This window comes from Erythranthe guttata, chromosome 4 (assembly GCF_056151865.1).
Source record: "Erythranthe guttata isolate IM_541 chromosome 4, IM_541, whole genome shotgun sequence".
Classification (NCBI taxonomy): Eukaryota; Viridiplantae; Streptophyta; class Magnoliopsida; order Lamiales; family Phrymaceae; genus Erythranthe; species Erythranthe guttata.
In genome coordinates this window covers 5,514,385-5,534,682 of record NC_142536.1, presented here as the reverse complement: position 1 = coordinate 5,534,682, position 20,298 = coordinate 5,514,385, and the positions used below count along the sequence as shown (strand labels likewise).

At 32.0% G+C, this 20,298-nt stretch overlaps 2 protein-coding genes across 3 annotated transcripts; one reads left to right on the top strand and one right to left on the bottom strand.

The window, feature by feature from the left end:
* Positions 1–32: 32 nt before the first annotated feature.
* Positions 33–3,171, bottom strand: LOC105972248 (defective in cullin neddylation protein (DUF298)). Of its 2 annotated transcripts, none has more exons than XM_088816665.1 (10): positions 2,680–3,171; positions 1,967–2,051; positions 1,774–1,848; positions 1,654–1,690; positions 1,444–1,527; positions 1,271–1,331; positions 1,075–1,181; positions 854–919; positions 328–467; positions 33–237 (listed from the first exon to the last, which is right to left on the bottom strand). In XM_088816665.1, exons 1-9 carry the CDS (start codon positions 2,759–2,761, stop codon positions 372–374), a joined length of 693 nt encoding a protein of 230 aa, XP_088672791.1. In that variant the 5' UTR covers positions 2,762–3,171; the 3' UTR covers positions 33–237; positions 328–371. The 2 variants fall into 2 exon arrangements, with proteins under 2 accessions (XP_088672791.1, XP_088672792.1); XM_088816666.1 differs by having other exon boundaries at positions 356–467; positions 2,680–3,088.
* A 3,752-nt stretch (positions 3,172–6,923) lies between these two features.
* LOC105972351 (plasma membrane ATPase 4) lies at positions 6,924–11,806 on the top strand. Its single transcript, XM_012997299.2, has 13 exons — positions 6,924–7,243; positions 7,623–7,742; positions 7,851–7,949; positions 8,027–8,479; positions 8,568–9,014; positions 9,121–9,243; positions 9,345–9,449; positions 9,546–9,855; positions 9,965–10,479; positions 10,575–10,748; positions 10,867–11,049; positions 11,152–11,333; positions 11,417–11,806. The coding sequence occupies exons 1-13, from the start codon at positions 7,196–7,198 to the stop codon at positions 11,511–11,513; spliced, it is 2,856 nt and encodes a 951-aa protein (XP_012852753.2). The 5' UTR covers positions 6,924–7,195; the 3' UTR covers positions 11,514–11,806.
* The last annotated feature ends 8,492 nt before the right edge of the window (positions 11,807–20,298 follow it).

Genomic DNA, 20,298 nt, shown 5'->3' with positions numbered 1-20,298 from the left:
ATACGATCAATTACGGAATAAGCCAAACAAAATACGGAAAAATAATGGTAACTATATATAAAAAACTCAAGGCAATTTGTTGATACAAAGTCTCGAATTAAGGTTCTGAAAATAGGTATACTTTATATAAGTGCTAGAAAAAATACAGGAGCACTATTCAGTTTATATATATAAATACGAAATCAATGAAAGCAGAAACCACTCCACATAGCTCGATTTTGCTGTTATTGTCACAACCTGAAAGTTTAGATCAAATGAAGATAATGTTAGCAAAATCAGCATAATTTAAATAAATATAAAGGGACGAATTGAGAAAATATGTATTACTTGGGAATCGGTACTAGGGTGGCTTTACCAAGAGGAGACGAGATTTAGGCTCGGTCAGATCCTAACCAGTCAACAAAGTTGTCTAAGATCAACGGCCACGCAAGATCGGGATCGTAATTGCTAAGATCCGGAAAGCTGATCTGTTTTCCATACATCAAACAAACACATCTTCATAAATTTAAAAGAAAAAAAAAAACGAAACGAAACACCATATCCTAAAAGGAGTTTGCGCCCAAAAAAAAAGGGGTGTAAATTTCAATCACCTCCCTGAGGTAAAGTGTAATTACAAAAAAGCCCCTTATTTTTTTAGAAATTACATCCAGCCCCTGTAGTTTGTAAATTTCTTATACACCCCCTACGAAGTAAGAAATCTACAAATTGCAGGGGTGGTGTGGATGTAATTATGGAATAATAAGGGTTTTTTTCATAAATGGACCTTCCCTAAGGGGTGGTTGTAATTTACCCAAAAAAATAGAGGGGGTTTTATTTAATGTTGAACGAGTCAAAAAGTGAAGAATCACATTACCTCGTTGCAGAATCGATAGAAACCCATCCACTGATCCATGTTAATGACCTTGTAATCACTTTGCATCTGCAATCAGCCATGTCAATTACGAGCCCGATTACACTTGTAATTAAACTTTATTAAAAAAAAAAAAAAGGGACTACTCATAATTCTAAAAAATCATAATTGATCGAACGAGAATTTCTGAATCGGAAATACAAGACATTAAAAAAATTCAAAACCTTCAGATATTGAGTAAGCAAATCCACTTGAGGGCGAAATACCGATCCTAGAATAAGATCCAGGAGAATACAAATACTTTCAATGTCTACGGTTTTCTGCTTCTCCTCTGAACGAAAAACAAATAATAAAAAAATTATAAATTAACAGAAACGGAAACTAAAGCCTTCAACAAATTAATTCGTAAAATTAAATTACCGGTCAAGCAATATCGAAAGGCGAACGAGTAGAAATTCGCAAAGTTTGGTGGCCTTCTGACCTGGAAAATAATTTATATAACATATTAAAATAAAATTCCGTAGGCCATATCACTAAATCACTAGAAATTCGTACGCATAATTTTAAATGTAATAATTAATTATAAAACGTACCTCTTTCTCGAGATCCGGAAGTGCTTTCTTCAGTTTAAGTGTCGTATCAACTCTTAGCCCTTTTAGGCCACTTCGCCACTCATCCTAACAACAAACGGAAATATACGAGTTAGCTTCTATACGTATACAAAGACTAATCGGTTTAATATTCAACTCTTCAAAAATATTAAAGAACTCGAAAGTCGAGATACGATAACGAACTAGCCTTACCAGAGTGAAGTAACCCTGCTTCTCTGCTTGCATTTTCCTAAAACCAAAAATCACTAAATTCAATTTCCAATATATAAATAATATAAATCGTGGATAAACGAAACAGAAAAAATGACTCACCACGCAAGCATTAATATACGCACATCGGTGTGGTCAACTTCCAAGTCCGAGCAGAGGGACTCGATTCCTTCGGGACTGTTTACGAAAGAATCCGAAATTAGACACTTAATTAAATATTAAGAACATAAAGAATAAATAATAAAATTGCAATGACTAACTTTGAAATCGTGAGATTGGAATATATGATACTTACTCAATCATGCCACATGAATTGTTCGAATATGAATAAAATAGTTGATCGATTCGCTCCAGCTCTTTCGAAGCTGCTTTGCCAGAAGCTGAAAGAAAATAAAACATGTTTTTATTCTCTCGTTTTTCGTTACATATCACAAAATTGGCTTCCGCCTTTGACTACAGTTCCAGCTCCAAATATAATCGATGCTCCAAATATAATCGAAACTCCAAAAATAATCGAAACTCCAAAAATAATATTATATTATTGTTCCGGTGTACATGTTAGAAATTGCGAAAACAAAATTCTCAACTCTATGCCCGATAATTCATTCGACAAAATCGGAATATCAGATAATTTCGCATAATTCAGGCTGAATCAAAGCTTCTTCTTTTTTTTCCGGAACAACGAGGATGCTCCAAATATTAATACAGAATAATTAATTAATCTAATTATCATAAAATTCACTAATCCCGATTCACAATTAAAGCTGATTTAGTATAAACCGACTTCTCCTGAAGCATAATCATCGAAAAAACAATACAGGCAGATCTATCTCAAAAGTAAAACAAATAAAGATCAGATTTTTTTTTATCTTCAAAAAGTACAAATTACAATTACAATTACAATTAAGCTACAAACTTCCACAAACAAAAAACACACACACACGCACACCAAAAAAAATTACAAAACTGTCCAAACAATTCAATTTTGATTACGATATGATCACAGACCTGCGCGGAAAAGATCCACGGCTGAAGAATTTCCCGACGCCGTCGAATTAGTGGGGCCTTTTCTCGATGAAGCACGCGGCATAATTGTTTCAAGGATTGCGAATTATACCAACAGAAATTCAGCCGTAAAAGATGCCGGAAGAAGAAGGAGAAAAAATAATATTTAATACAGAAATACCCTTCTCTTCTCTAATTCTTCCCCAACGAAGGAAAAGAGAGAGGGGCTTTAGGGAAGAGAGAGAGAGAGAGAGGAGAGAGAGAGAATCTGCAAAGTCTGAATCCGAAAAGCAGAGAGGGGAAGATATCTGGAAGACGGTGTACGATAGCAGATCCTTGTATTGGATTTGCTTTCTTAAAATTAAAATACAATTAAATAATGATTTTTCTTTTTTAATTCTCTAACTTTTGTGATTAATTAATTGATGAGTACTCGTATATATATGTGGGAAAAAAAATATTGAGATGGTATATATATGCAAAATTAAATTAGATACAATGTTAGTGTATAATTAGGACTTTAGATATTTAATTAGATTAGGAGACCTAATTAAATTATTTATTAGACTACAAATTAGGAGTAATTTGTAGGGAGAAAATATACAATTTTTTTTTTACCAATTATTGAATACCACGGTATACTAATCGAAGATTACCGAAAAAATACTAAAGTAGCTGTTAGTTGTTACTATTTATTTGTTACAGTATAAGTATAGTACCTAGGGGTGCAAGTTGGAACGGAATTTCCAATTTCTGTCGGTTGCGATCCGAAAAGTTCCGATTTTGGAACAACTTTTTTCATTCCGACTTCCGAAATTTCGATTTCCGAATTTTTCCAATCTTTTTGGATTGGAATTGGAACTATATAAAATAAATTTGGAATTTCCGATTTCCGATACGATTCAATTCCAAAATTAATTCCGAAAAAATCTGATTTTTTTCCGAAAAATACACCTATAAATAATATATATTATATAATACTTACTTTCCGAAAAATACATCTATAAGTTTTGTTTTAGAATTTTAACATAATGAATTGTTGTTAGAAGTTTTATTGAATATTATGTTGTGTTTATTTTTATTTATTTTTTTGAACTGAAATTTAGTAGTTATTAGTTTTACTTTTATCGACGTGGATGTTCTTATTTTTGAAAAATTATGAACATTTTAGAAAATTTCGGCTAGGTTTCGAAATTTTAAAGCTTATGTGATTTCCGATTTTTTTCCGAAATTCCGAAATTTCCGGGCCTTTTGGAATTGGAATGGATTTTTAGATTCCGAAAATTTTGGAATTGGAATTGGAATTAGGGGTGGAAATTGGAACGGAATATCCGAATTCCACCAATTCTAATCCGAAAATATTCGAATTTGGAACACTAATTTTCATTCCGATTTTCGAGAAAAAAAGTTGGAATTTGAGAAAAAAAATCGAATTGATATGAATTTAAATAATTAAAAATGCATAATGAAATTGAAAAATATTAAATAAACCTAAACTGATCACTTTTTATGATTATTCACGTGAAAGATTAACGAATTTTGAGTGATTTGGAAAAAATCATTATAGAAAAAAGTTCGAGAAAATATAAGTAGAGAGAGATTTTTTTTTAATTTATGTGTGGGATTTAGTAAATTTTAGTGTGGGATTTAGCATGCACCTATATATAAACCTCTATAAATTAATACAGTCGGGACTAGGGAAATTCTTTAATTTAGCGAATTATTAAATTATCGAGTTAATAATTTAAAACGTTTTCACCGAGTTGGGACCAAGAGAAACTATTATCTAATCGAGGTTATTTATTTATCGAGGTTCTACTGTATATTGTATTTTTGAATTGTTTTTCTATTCATGATTTGCTAAACTATATTTACTTTTTCTTTTTATGAAAATTTGCAAGAACTATGTTTGATTCTTGCCTTTTGCCGGAAAATTACGAAAATATTAGAAGAAAAAAATGCTAAAAATTACCATTATTTCCGATTTTGGAACAAAAACTTAAGAATGCAATTTCCGAAAATTCCGAAATTCCGCCGATTCCGAGGTATTCTGAAATTGGAATGGATTTTGAAATTTCGAATTTTTCGGAACGGAAATTGGAACCTATTTTTAACTTCCGAAAAAAATTGGAAATTTTCCGAAAAAGATATTTCCGATCCATTCCGTCCGATTTCCACCCCTAATTGGAATTGATTTTGTACTTCCGAATTTTTTTGGAAATTTTCCGAAAAGGCTAATTCCGATCCGATCCATCCGACTTTCACCCCTAATCGTACCGCATGTGAATGGTAGGGTAATGGTATTGCATTCTCAATACCATAGTAATACCGTGTGGTACCATGCCTACTATTATAATATATTTGTAATTTGTTTTTACGTTTTTCCTTTATTTTCTACAACATAATTTTTATAACTATTCGAAAAAATTATTCTAATATTTTATTTTATTACATATAAATTTCTTATATTTTCTCAAATTAAATGTATTTTTACTTGTTATCTTTATACTTTTTTATAATATATATGAATAAATTTGTATTACGTGACGTCATAAAATTAATGTATAATGTCTACCTCAAAACTAATTGGACATATTCAAATAATCTAAAGTTATATATTATGGAATTTATCGGTAACCAATTCTTGCATTCTTGGACAAATAGCCTCAAATGTCTGCCAAACACCCGACTACTCATTAGCTAATGTGCGGTTGTTTTGTGGCAATCCTCGCTTGGCATCCTTTATCGATCATGATTCGGCCACACTCAAGTCAAAGCCGATGTCACTTGCTAAGGGGCTAGTATTTCCCCGGATGTCATTTACTTTAAAGGCGTGTTTCTCGGTTCTCTTTAAATTATTACTACGTGACTTGGTTGGGAAATTGTGTGACTTTAAAATATTTACTTTTAAAAAGGGCTCATTTGAGATACCTATAAAAAGCTGTTAAACGGTCAAATTTCAACCACTAGAGGGAAAGTTATGACTACGAGAAAGATCGTTGTCTACCGGAAAATTGAGGCGGAAATTTGGATATTAGAGAAAAATTCATTTTGATTTCCACCGTTGCGTGGTATCTCATTTTAAGTTGCAAATATCTGATTTTAAATAAAAAAAAAAAATGAACTTGTAAGATTAAGGTAAGATGTGTTATAAATGAAAAATAAGTTTTATTTCAAAGATAAAGAAGAAACAAGAAGAGAAAATAAAAAAAAACATTACAAAGAAAGAATTATGTATAACTGAAATTGCAATTAATCATATTCTTTATATATATATATATATATATATATATATATATATATATATATATAATTAAAATTGCACTAATATTCATTATTCATACCCATATATTGATTAATATAAGATTAGTTGAAGAGTTCCTTTTTTTAAGCGATTGTTAAGAGATACTAATTTAATAATTCAATCCTTATTAAATAATTGGGTAAATTATAGCCAACCATTGAGGCAAGGTCGAAAAAATCCTTCATGTTTGAGTAATTACAACCATCTCCCTCAATTATGAATATTTTTACACGTCCACCCTTGCGTTGTCAAATTTAGTGGAATCTTCTAAATTATGTGAAATATTCTCCAGTTTGTACCCGTTTAGCCCATTCGAGCTCCACATTTTGAAATAAGATGATCATAAGATGTGTCTCTTGGCTTGTAAATATTAGATTGTGGTGTATTAGAAACTGCATTTTTGCACAAAACGAATACAAACTAGAGAACATTCCACGGAATCTAGAAGATTATGTAGAATTTGACACTGCAAGGGTGGACGTGTAAGAAGATTCATAGTTGAGGAGTGATTGTAATTACCGAAACAATAGGGATTTTTTTCGTAGTTAGACATTACCTCAGGGGGCTGGCCGTAATGTACCCTAAATAATTTTAATTCGGAATCTCTTCACAAATCGGACCATCCCTTGAAAAAGTCCCACTCAATGGTGCCAAGTTAAAACAGTTCGACAATCCGGCCACGTGTCACATCCCCATTCGACCTTAACAGAAACAAACCAAACAAGCATGTAACGCCAGCAAAACCCTCCCCCTAGCAATTGCCCATTTGACCGGGATGAAGAGATCAACACCCAACCTAAGAGTAACAAGAGTGCCGCTCCTTCATCCAGGTGGCATTTATTTCACTATTATTAGTATATAATATATTAATTAATAAATAATTATTAATTAATTGACAATCAATAATTATAATTACTAATAATATCTCTCAATTTGTTACACCGACTACTATAAAACCAAACGTCCTCATTCCCAAGAACCTCAGAGTTACAAGCTTTCAAGCTCTCTCACTAGCAAACCCTAGAAAAACCAGTTTTTTTTCTTTTTTCTTTTTTTTTTTCTTTTCTTTTTTCTTTTTTTCTTATATATACTACTACCCTTTTAGAAAGAGAAAATATATATAGATTCATAACGTGTTGTACGTATCGATCGAGCGAGAAGAGATCTAGATTTAGAGAGAGAAAGAGAAACGAAGATCATAAGAGAGAATAAAAGATGGCGAGTATTAGTATGGAGGAGATAAAGAATGAGAATGTTGATCTCGTAAGCATTTCTTGCCGATCTTATTTTTATGTTTTCTTTTAATTTTCGATAAATTAATAACCTCTCTTAAATAATAGTTTTTTTCTGGTCCTGAATCCATAAAAACCTTTTAAACTATTAGTTCGATAATTTAATATTTCGCAAAGTTAATAAAATTCGTAAGCATTTCTTTTCGATCTTATTTTTATGTTTTTTTTTTAATTCTCCATAAATTAATAACCTCGCTTAAATAATAGTTTTTTTCTGGTCCCGAATCCATAAAAACCTTTTAAACTATTAGTTCGATAATTTAATATTTTGCAAAGTTAATAAAATTTTGATTAGTCATGACTGTATTAATTTATAGACGTTTAACCAGTGAATGTAAATGTAAATGCAGGAGCATATGCCAGTGGAGGAAGTGTTTGTTCAACTGCAGTGTTCGAAGGAAGGGTTGACGACCGACGAGGCCGAAAAGAGGCTCAATGTTTTCGGTCCGAACAAGCTTGAAGAGAAGACGGCAAGAACTCATCACTAATCCATTTTATTTATTTCTATTCATTTATTTTTTCTCATTTTCTTTAAATTAATTTAATGAAATTTTATTCCCAAAAAAAAAAAAAAACAGGAAAGCAAGTTTCTGAAGTTCTTGGGTTTCATGTGGAATCCTTTGTCATGGGTTATGGAGATGGCTGCCATTATGGCAATTGCTCTTGCAAATGGACAGGTAAAATTCAAACCCTTTATTTTTTGTCTTAATTTTTTATTTTATTTTATTGTGATAAATTTTTCGATCGATTTTAGGGCAAACCCCCGGATTGGCAAGATTTCGTCGGTATCATAGCATTGTTGATCATCAACTCCACCATTAGTTTCATCGAAGAGAACAATGCAGGCAATGCGGCAGCAGCTCTAATGGCTGGCCTTGCTCCGAAGACGAAGGTATTGCGAGACGGGAGGTGGGGCGAGCAAGAAGCCGCGATCCTCGTCCCCGGTGACATCATCAGCATCAAATTGGGCGACATCGTGCCCGCGGACGCTCGTCTTCTAGAAGGCGATCCCCTCAAGATCGACCAATCGGCACTCACCGGAGAATCTTTGCCAGTGACTAAGAATCCGGGGAGCGAAGTCTTCTCCGGGTCCACATGCAAGCAAGGAGAAATCGAGGCCATTGTTATCGCCACCGGTATCAACACTTTCTTCGGTAAAGCCGCACATCTCGTCGATAGCACCCAAAACGTCGGTCACTTCCAAAAGGTTCGTTTATTTTTAATATTTTGTTGTCTCCTATGATTTTTTTGTTTTTTTTTTCTAATATTGAAAAAAAAATGGCGGGTGGGTTTAGGTGTTGACGGCGATCGGTAACTTCTGCATATGCTCGATTGGCATCGGCATTGTGATCGAGATAATTGTAATGTACCCAATCCAGCATAGGAGGTATAGGGACGGAATCGACAATTTACTTGTCCTACTCATCGGAGGAATCCCCATCGCCATGCCGACTGTGCTATCAGTCACCATGGCGATCGGGTCCCACAGGCTATCGGAACAAGGCGCCATCACCAAGAGAATGACGGCAATTGAAGAATTGGCCGGAATGGATGTTTTGTGCAGTGACAAAACCGGAACTCTTACTCTCAACAAGCTCACCGTCGACAAATCCCTAATCGAGGTATTTAGCAAAGATATCGATGAGGATTTTGTAATACTTATGGGGGCAAGAGCTTCCAGGGTGGAAAATCAAGACGCGATCGATACTTGCATCGTTTCGATGTTGTCCGATGCCAAAGAGGTAAAATTTTAACTATGAATTATTTTTTCTAAATTTTGAGTTGTAATATACAATATAATTACAAGTAACTCTTTTTATTTATTTTTTTGAAATTATTGTGTTCTAGGCAAGAGCGGGAATAACGGAGGTGCATTTCCTTCCGTTTAACCCCGTCGAGAAACGTACGGCTATTACTTACATTGACGCCAACGGAAACTGGCACAGAGCTAGCAAAGGTGCACCCGAACAGGTAAAAAATCAACACGAGTATATACAGCGACGTTGTTTTTCGTCTACCTAAAAAAAATTAGCTATTCCACTAAATTTGTAATTTATTGTTTCCGAAAATAGATCATCGATCTGTGCAACCTTAAGGAGGATGTGAAGAAGAAATGCCACTCCATCATCGACAAGTTTGCCGAGCGCGGCCTTCGCTCGCTAGCCGTTTGCCAACAGGTCCGATTTTCAAGATTTCAAGATCTCGTTTTTTTTTCCACCCAACATATTTTCAACAATAATAACAATTTATTTATATCGTAATTCGTATTACAGGATGTTCCGGAAAAGACCAAGGAGAGCGCCGGAGGGCCGTGGAGCCTCGTCGGTCTCTTGCCCCTATTCGACCCCCCAAGAACCGACAGTGCCGAGACAATCAGGAGGGCCCTACATCTCGGTGTCAACGTAAAGATGATCACCGGAGATCAGCTAGCTATCGCAAAGGAAACGGGACGAAGGCTCGGAATGGGTACAAATATGTATCCCTCGTCGTCGCTTCTCGGCCAGCACAAGGACGAGAGCATTGCTAATATTCCCGTCGAAGAACTCATCGAGAAGGCCGATGGATTTGCCGGCGTCTTTCCCGGTAAACCCTAAAAAAAAACACTAACACGACGAGTTTTTTTTTTTAGCAATTCGGGTTACTAAATGCTATAACCTCGTAAATAACTCTGCTTTTCAAAACCTATGTACAGAGCACAAATACGAGATCGTGAAGAAGCTCCAAGAAATGAAGCACATCTGCGGGATGACCGGGGACGGCGTGAACGACGCCCCTGCCCTAAAGAAGGCCGACATCGGGATCGCAGTCGACGACGCCACGGACGCGGCCCGCGGCGCATCGGACATCGTCCTGACGGAGCCCGGGTTGAGCGTGATCATCTCCGCGGTCCTGACGAGCCGGGCCATCTTCCAGAGGATGAAGAACTACACAATCTACGCGGTCTCGATCACCATACGTATCGTCCTAGGGTTCATGCTCCTAGCCCTAATCTGGAAGTTCGACTTCCCGCCCTTCATGGTCCTGATCATCGCCATCCTCAACGACGGCACCATCATGACCATTTCGAAAGATCGAGTGAAGCCGTCCCCCATGCCCGACTCGTGGAAGCTGAACGAGATCTTCGCCACCGGAGTCGTGTTCGGTACTTACCAAGCCGTTATGACCGTCGTCTTCTTCTGGGCCGTTAAAGAATCCACTTTTTTCACGGTAAACGGATCTTTTCATCTACGAACCAAACCGATACTGCAAGGGCATTGCTCGAGTGGTATCAGAACAATTTATTTCTCTTTAATTCTTTGCAGGAGAAATTCGGTGTGAGGCACATAGGCAAAAACAACGAAGCGCTGAATTCGGCTGTTTATCTTCAAGTGAGTATCATCAGCCAGGCCCTAATCTTCGTGACTCGATCGAGGAGCTGGTCGTACGTCGAACGCCCCGGTCTTCTTCTCGTGGCCGCCTTCTGCGTAGCTCAGCTGGTCAGTTAGTTCACCACTTGCTATAAAAAAAGAAAAAGAAAATCCTAGTGTTATCAATATTATTACATGTTTGATAATCATTCACTAAAAGAGACATAATCTTCAATGATATTACAAGATTGCCACTGTAATTGCCGTGTACGCAAACTGGGGGTTCGCGAGGATCGAAGGCATCGGATGGGGATGGGCCGGAGTTATATGGATATACAGCGTCATCTTCTACATCCCACTCGACATCTTCAAGTTCCTCATCCGATACGCACTCACCGGCAAGGCATGGAACAACATGATCAACAACAGGGTAATTCAAGGGCATTTTCGTCATTTCATTTCGACCATACATAGTCCCGTAATCGAAGGGCATTTTCGTCATTCTTGATATATATTCTTTTTTTTCCTCTAGACGGCATTCCAATCGAAGAACGACTACGGGCGAGGAGAGAAAGAAGCTCAGTGGGCTTTGGAGCAACGCACTAAGCACGGCCTCCGTCGACCGGAGAACACGGAGCTGTTCAACGACAGGAACAACTACAGAGAGCTGTCCGAAATCGCCGAACAGGCCAAGAAACGGGCTGAAGTCGCACGGTACGTACTTCAAAAAATTCGATCAATCCACTTCACTATATCCATAGTTTCTCGATTTTGATTCGTTCTTTTTTTTACGACAGGCTGAGAGAGCTTCACACGCTGAAGGGACACGTGGAGTCGGTCGTGAAGCTAAAGGGACTCGACATCGACAATATTAACCAGCACTACACAGTTTAAAGAGCATGGCAATTTTCTGCGAGAGACTGGAGAGAACAGTTGTAATAAGTTGAATTTTCTTCTTTTTTTTTTTTAATTGAATTTTCAGCATTAGTATTTTTTTCTAGTGCTGTAATAAGCTTAATCTCCAGTTGATGGAATTAGTGAAATTTTTGGGTAGGCGTAGGTCATAAATTATAGACTGAGCATTCAGCCAGAAATAATGTTGTTTGGCGCACGTGGGAGTTGTGTCTGTAAACTCTGGCTTGTAATGGCAATTCTTCTTTTTTGAAATAATTTTTTTTTGCTGGTTCTATCTTTATGTATTATTACTTATTACTAATATTTTTTATTGTACATTTATAGTTAATATATATATATATATATATATATATATATATATATATATATATATATATATATATATATATATATATATATATATATATATATATATATATCTTATATATAAAAGAAAGAAACGCTAGGGCAACCCTAAGAAACCCTAATGTCATATTTGTAATTTTTTTTCAATTTTTATCAAATTTTTATCTCCTTAATATTATTTTAAATATTATTTTCGAATTTTATCATATTTGTATCCCCTAAATATTATTTTTTATTTTTATCAAATTTTTGTCTCCTAAATATTATTTTTTATTTTTATCAAATTTTTATCTCCTAAATATTATTATAAATAATATTTTTTTAATTTTATCAATTTTATATCTCCTAACTATAATTTTAAATATAATTTTCAACTTTTAGCAGATTTTTATCTCCTAAATATTATTTTCAAATTTTTTCAAAGTTATATCTCCTAAATAATATTTTAAATATTTTTTTCGAGTTTTACCATGTTTTTATTAGTTTTTTATCTCCTAAATATTAATTTTGTTTTTTATCAGATTATTTTCTCCTAAATATTATTTTCGATTTTTATCAAATTTTTATCTCCTAAATATTATTTTAAATAATAATTTTGATTTTAATCATATTTTATCTCCTAAATATTATTCTAATTATTATTTTCATATTTTATCAACTTTTATCTCATTAACATTATTTGAAATGTTATTTTCGATTTTTATCAAAGTTTTATCTTCTAACTATTATTTTAAATTTTATTTTCGATTTTTATCTCCTAAATATTATTTTTTGATTTTTTTATCAAATTTTTATCTCCTAAATATTATTTTAAATATTATTATCGATTTTCATCAAATTCTCCTAGATATTATTTATAATAATCTGATTTTCGATTTTTACAGAAAATGGTAAATAAATCTGATTTTAATCCCTAGCGAATTTTGTGACATCGTTTTACAGAATGTCTGCAACATTTGAATTTTATTTCTTCCCTACCTAAGGCTTCTTCTTTTGGTAACCCGACTTTAGATTTTGTTTTTTATCTTCTTCATCCTATTGACTGTGTGGCAATTAGTTTACATCTTTTTCCATCATGGCTTATAGGTAATTTCATTTTGTTAAATTATGTGTTTCATTAATTTATACCAAAGTTTTCAAATTTTATGTATAACAATTCTTTCATTTTATATGTTATTGGACATGTTATTGAAATGGATGATTTGAGAGAATTAACCAAAAATGGGCGGAGCCACAAGCTATTGGAAGTCGACCTTCAAGACTTATTGTTTGTATGCGATATTTAATTTATTGTTTATATTTATTTTTGTTTCTTAATTTTCCAATTGTTAATTCCAGTGGCAAAACAGCCTTAAAATGAGGCAGTGGAGAAGGGCTTAGTTCCGATGCAAGATGTATAGATGGCATTTTATGTTGTCGATAGTTTAGTTTTGATTATGTTAACTAAATTATTAAATCTAATTACTTTTAAGCTCAACATGATAGCATAGTTGATGATTTTTTTCCTGGTTCAAATTTTCAATCTACTGGTATTAACTGATTCAATTCATTTGGAAAATTATTCAACAGTAAAGTTATTTCCTTTTTTTTGTGTGTAGTATACTTAATAATGTTCCAGTATAATAGAATTTTGATCATACGATAAATCAAACGTTTGTTTATATTCTTACAACATCAAAACAATGCAATTTGTTGTCCCGTGCATCGCACGGGTACAATTACTAGTATATATATATATATATATATATATATATATATATATATATATATATATATATATATATATATATATATATATATATATATATATATATATATATATATATATATATATATATAAAAGTTCACGAGTTGGCTCGTGAGCTTTTAAACAATAAAAAATGAGCTCAAGCTTAGCTATCGTACAACTCAAGCTCATGAACTCGAGCTCGATTGTGAGCTTTCAAACAATAAAAAATGAGCTCGAGCTCGAACTCATGTTTTTCTATGCCGATTGTGGCGTTTCTAAGTATTTTTCCAAAAGTAAAATATTAATTCAGGTTCTTTTCCAATAATTTTCAAAAGAATAACAAATGGAATTAAAGAAAAATGTCCCAAAATTTTAAAATTATGTTTTCATTCTCAAATCCCTACAAACAATATGCATGTAATTTGCAATTTTCGTGGAAAAATGGAGAGGGTATTTTCAAGTTTATTTTAAAAAATTAAAATTTGATCCGAAATTGAATTTTGTACACATCAATTCCAATCCAAATATTTCCAAAAAAAAAGAGAGAATTTTGAAATCGGAATTAAAATTATAACCCAAATAACTTCAATAATTTTCAAAATACCAATCAATTGATGGAAATTTGGAAATTAAAAGATGCAAACTATATACACAACACAAATGAAAAACATCCTTTTTAATTAATATTCTTCATTAATGCTTTCTAAGCCAGGATGCCAATTATCCAAAGAAGCAAGTGATAATCTCCCCGGCGGTGACGATGCACAAGAAGAATATTCCTTATTATTCCTTCCCCTTCCCATTTTTGATTCGTCGCTAATTATACATCTGTCACTATTTTTCCCATTCTTTTCTTTTGCACCATCATTATTATTATTTTTATTCTTGCCGCAACTAAACAACCAATTACAATCCGACAACTCATCATCGTCTTCTTCGTTCTTTTTCCCAATATTACTGTAATTTCGTCGATTATGATTTTTTTCTCCAAGTACAGAAGAGTTGTTTTTGTTGCTGTTGTTGTGCTTGAGTCGAAGCTTCCTTATGGTGCCTAGTGGAACGACGTAGTATTTGTTGCCGAGAACGAGGGTTGTTTCCGGCGAGAGTACGGCGGCGTGCGGGTGGTGGAAGACGGTGGGGTGAGCGACGCAGCATTTAGGGTTTCGGTTGAGCAGATCTGCCGCTAATACTGGCCTATCATGTAGCTCCACGTGTCCGCCTGGGTGGACTATCTTTACGAACAAATTCTTGTTGCTATTTGTACATAGCCAATTTGAAATCGAATTCATAATAATTTTTAATTGTTTTTTATATTTTTTGTTTTTATGGAAATTTTGATACGTGTGTGGTTATATATAGAGAGAGGGGAAAAGTGATTGTTGAAGATTCTTGTTTATGGCTTTTTGCTTATGAAAAAAACTTTGTTGGTCATGTGAAAAAACTATGTTGTTGTTTTGGATTTTAGGTTCAAGTTAAGATACATAACAAGTTTCTTGTTTGTTTGTTGTTAGGAATTAGGATTTAATTTTGGGATATTGGAATATTTGAGAATAAATTTTTACATGAAAAATTCATGCGTACTATCTTTATTTCCCAGCGTCCAATCTTGATCATTCAAGTTGGATTAGAAAACTAACTTAAATAACTATAAATTACGTGTCTTAGTTTTGCCAAATTCAGCCTAAAAATAGTTAAAATCACGTTGCAAGTTGAAACGATTTTATTTAAACTGAAACGACATTTACCAAATCCCCTATTCTAAAAGGCCTTAATAGGTTGAGCTATGAGTACACTTTGATTGCATCTAAAAAATGTTCTCAAAGACTGTCGTGAGAAAGAGACAGAGAGAGGTTTATATAGATCTTTATTATTCATATTCATACAAACACACTTACACATTGGTGCGTAGATCAACTAGTGCATACGGTACTGCACGTAGAGTAGGGGTGGAAATCAGAATGAATAGATCGGAAATGACCTTTTTCGAAAAAATTTCAAAATTTTTCAGAAGTAAAAAATGGGTTCCAATTTCCGTTCCAAACAAATCGGAATGCAAATATTTATTATGATTTCGGCATGCCTCCGAATCGGCGAAATTTCAGAAATTACATTAGTTTATAATCTCTTGTTCCAAACTCGGATATATAATGGAAATCTTCACAATATTTTTCTATATTTTTTAAATTTTTGCACAAAAATGCAAGAAAACACAAAAAAAAAAAAAAAGTTCGACGAAACGCAATAAATACACACATGTAGGACCAACAATTGAAACATAGATTTTCCTATAAGGAAAAATACAATATAAAGTTTCTGATACCAATTAATATTTTCTAAGGTTTTAATTTACTTGATTGTTCGGTATTTATATTTTTCATATAAAACATAACATAAATTATATTATGGAGTTACAAAATATATCATAAAATTATATTATATATTTCGAAAACCCATAGAAATATTTCGTACTAAAATCGGATCAGAAATCAGAATTTTCAATAATTTTATATACCATTCCAATATCGTTCTAAATAAATTCGGAAGAATCAGAAATCGAAATGAAAAATATGGTTCCAAATTTTAATATTTTCATATTAGAATAGGCGGAATTTGGCCCATTTTTGTGGAATTAAGTGGTAGTGGGCCACTATTAATAATGGGCCCAAGCTTAAGGATTTTCTCATACTCCAATTTCTCATCTCAAACGTAATAAAAAAAATTACAATTTCTCAATTAAACAAATTCCTACTTAGAATAACCAGAGGGCTATATTTGGAAGTCGGATATTCTATTTTTATTTCAAATTTTAATCATTAAAATTATATTAACGACGTTTAAAAAAAATTATTCATAGTGATTATATATTTGTAAGTTTTATTGACTAATAAATGGTTTAAAAATCCAAGTAACAAATCTAGGAAGTAAAAGAATTTAACTATGAAAGTAATAAATAATTTTTTAGGCTTAGTAAATTCATCGATGTTCCCAATTCCCATTGATTCATCATTGGAAACTGTCAAAGGACACATGGTGGATATGTAATTAAGTTGTAACTGAAAAATGGCACACCTATATAAAAATTCAATTAATGCATAGATCATGTTCTTAAATGAAAATCATTTAATATTAATTTCAATTTTGCTAATTGAAAATAATATATTTTCAAGAGCTGTTTATATTTTTTTACCATATAACATTCATATATATACACAAAGATACGTACATACACATTGGTACCTGTAGATCAATGTATAATTTCATCAAATATAATCTGTGAGTGTAGCATAAAAATAATCTTATCAGATCATCAATAAATAACATTATCCAATAGTAAATAATTGCCAATATATCGCTGCAATATTCATGCTACATCTAGGTTACACTACATTTGATGGATTAAATGTTGAGCGTTGAACGATTATTTAAATGATTTAATAATAGTAATTGAATGCTATAACGTCGAATGTTGAACAATTAAATTTATTTAATAATTGAAACTTAATGATATTTGATAAATGTAATTGTATGCGAGTAATTTTAATTATTATTCCGACCCATTTAATTTGTAAAATATAAAAAAATAAAGTTTAATCTTAGAAATGATATAAATATAAAACAAATAAGTTAAAAGAATAAATAAAATTACCAAAAGTTGTGCAAGTACATAAATAGTTTTTATAGGTTTATATTCAGTAGTAATAAATAATAACTTCGTCGCTTTCATACAAGAACACTTGTTTTTCGTTTTATATTTATGTGCACTGCCAACATTCTTAAAAACAATTCTATTACGATATTACGTATTTTGGCCGTCTCACTCGCTATCTAGCCGCGTGCATCTCACCCGACAATGGTCATAAAGTTGTGTAAAAAGTGCAGTCCCCATTACTAGATTTTGTTGAAGTAATTAAAGTACAAGTGTTGGAAAATAAACATTGGAGTATCTTTTTACATTGGTCTATTCTTTTAGAATCAAAACCCAAGATTTTAATTAATAGTGCTCGAAATTGAATATAACAAAAGTTATATACGTAAATAAAAATAACAACTAGTAAAACATGTATCGAAAATTAAAAATTGTACAAATTTTCATATATCAATACATAACTTGGAATATATTTCGAGGTGTTTCCATTTCTTGAAAATACTCATTACTTTTTGTTTTGGTAATGAAGGAACTCGCAGTCAACGTATTGGTGTATTGGATAAATCTACGCTCTCGTATAATAGCTTGCAAACTATGCTAGAGACGCAAATCACATTAGATATAATTTATGTCTTTTAGATCTAAACATTACAATCTAACGATATGCTTTATTGTAGGGTTGTCCGTGGGTTGTGTTAGTTGATTACCGACCATTAAACCAACCCATCTCAACTAACCAACTATGATAAATATTGAAAACCGTTATCGACCCAACTTAGATGGGTTGGATGTTGGTTGACATCCAACTTTGTGGTTCGGTTGATGGATTGGGTTGATGGGTCACCAATATTTCTAAAAAAAAAAAAATTTTGAAAATTGTATCACGACAATATTATATTATTACAATTAATAATTACTTTAACAATATTTAATCAAGATAAATTAATATATCATAAGCTATATGCGTAAACATAAATAGTTCACGAATATTATAACAAATTCAAATATTTCAACTCATGTGTCTTAAAATTAAAATAGTTCAACATAAATAAAAAATCCAAAATACGACACAATATATTGAAATTTTATGTGTTTCTCAATTAACATGAACTGAACAAGAATTTAATACATCGAAATAGTTAATCTCCATTTAGGTTTGTGTGTTTTGAGTTTAGTCAATATTAGATAACTAATAAATAATTAATAAAGTTGTTTGGCCGATATTATCCGACTAACCAATTTTTTAGCATATTATAAACCATTATAGACCCAACTATACATGAGTTGGTTGATATCATCGACCCAACTTGAATGGGCTGGGTGTTGGTTGATTATCCATGAAAAAATATTGATCGAAATTGAGTTGATTGGTGGGTCAAACCGGCCCATGGACAACCCTACTTTATTCAATATTAAAAAAATATTGAAAGGACATCTTAAAATAGGACTTATTTGATACTACACCCGATGGTTATTAACTCTTGATCTGCACATAATTTCATACATATTTATGTGTTGATGATTAAAAATCACCCGATTTATTACATCGGATGTAGCATCTCAATAACCCTAAAATAGGACAATTGTGAAGTGTAACACGAACTGAAATACTGTGTCTACATTTTCTTTAAAATATAGTAACTAGTGAGGAATCTTTAACAATCACATGCTACTTTTGGAAATAATTCAAATATTACAAATTTTATTCATTTATGCCAAAGCAGAAAAAGAAAAGGTGAAAACATTCAAATAAAAAGCTCAAAAAGTACATAATTTAACTAATTCCTCAAGTAATTAAACAAATGAAGATATTTCCAAATAAGGGTCACAAAATAAATAAATAATTATATACCTAATTATATTCAAATATTAAATGTTAAATATATGTGGATAAAATTTATTTGAAATTTCCGAAAATAACCTAAAATTGGAGACCACTTTTTGCTTTCTTATTGATGAGAAAAGGGTATAAAGTTTAATAGCATAAGACATAAGTAATAAAAGCAGCCCCTCATGCCACATCTTTTATACGGGGCCCACCCCCAAAACAATCACCAATAAAAATGTTTATATTATTATGGGTTAAATAGAGTTTAATCCTTTTAAGTATAAGATTTGTAACACTTACCCCTCCTCAAGCATAATTTAATATTTATTTCAAATTTTAATATTTAAATTTTTTATTTTATTGAAATGGATAATTAAATTATACAATTAAAATTTTATGTTGAAAAATGCAATATTTTAAAATTTAAAAATATTATTTTGCTTTGGGTACATATTTAATAAATAACATATAATCGTTGATTGGCACCAATTAATAGAATACATAACTAATAGTAATCATAAGTATTTAAATTTATTTTAATTCATTAATTTCTTAAAATATATTTTCATTCATTATAATAAAATATATATTACTTATTAATTCTTTTCTAATAATTTAATTTTAGTTATTTTGCAATTTTATATGATTCAATAATAACTAGATTGTTATGTTTATTATGCTTTAAAATTTAAAATATAAAATAATTGATGTTGAGGAAGGTAAGTGTTACAAATTATACTTTAAGGGGGTAAGTATTACATAGACCATAATTCAGGGGTGCAAAGTGTATTTAACCCTAATATTATTATAAATAAGGAAAATTGCATGTCAACCCCTATAAATTTATACTTTTTGCACTTAATCCCATCAAATTAAAAAAAAAATGAATACCCCTTTCAAAATGTTATTCTTTGTTGCACGTTGCCTGATAGCAAACTTTCAATCGACAATTTACTAGAATCGAGTATTTTTGTTGCACGTTGCCCCTTTAAATATTAGTTTTATTGCACATTGCTCCTTAAAATATTATTTTTCTACACGTTCCCCCTCTAGGATGTTACTTAGGGTGCACAATGACCACTTAGAATTGACTTCTGAGACAAAGCGCAACAAAAACAAATTTCAAAGGGGATATCCCATTTTTTGAATTTTTAGGGGGAAGTGCAGAAATGAAAAATTTATAGGGAGGTGAAGTGCAATATATTCTAAATTTATA

Coding starts and splice junctions, on each gene's coding strand:
- LOC105972248 (XM_088816665.1), bottom strand. CDS start 2,761: ATGCCGCGTGCTTCATCGAGAAAAGGCCCCACTAATTCGACGGCGTCG. Junction 2,052..2,679: donor CGTGGATCTTTTCCGCGCAG/GTCTGTGATCAT, acceptor ATTTTCTTTCAG/CTTCTGGCAAAGCAGCTTCG. Junction 468..853: donor TCTATCGATTCTGCAACGAG/GTAATGTGATTC, acceptor TATGGAAAACAG/ATCAGCTTTCCGGATCTTAG.
- LOC105972351 (XM_012997299.2), top strand. CDS start 7,196: ATGGCGAGTATTAGTATGGAGGAGATAAAGAATGAGAATGTTGATCTC. Junction 9,450..9,545: donor CGCTAGCCGTTTGCCAACAG/GTCCGATTTTCA, acceptor TTCGTATTACAG/GATGTTCCGGAAAAGACCAA. Junction 11,050..11,151: donor ACAACATGATCAACAACAGG/GTAATTCAAGGG, acceptor TTTTTCCTCTAG/ACGGCATTCCAATCGAAGAA.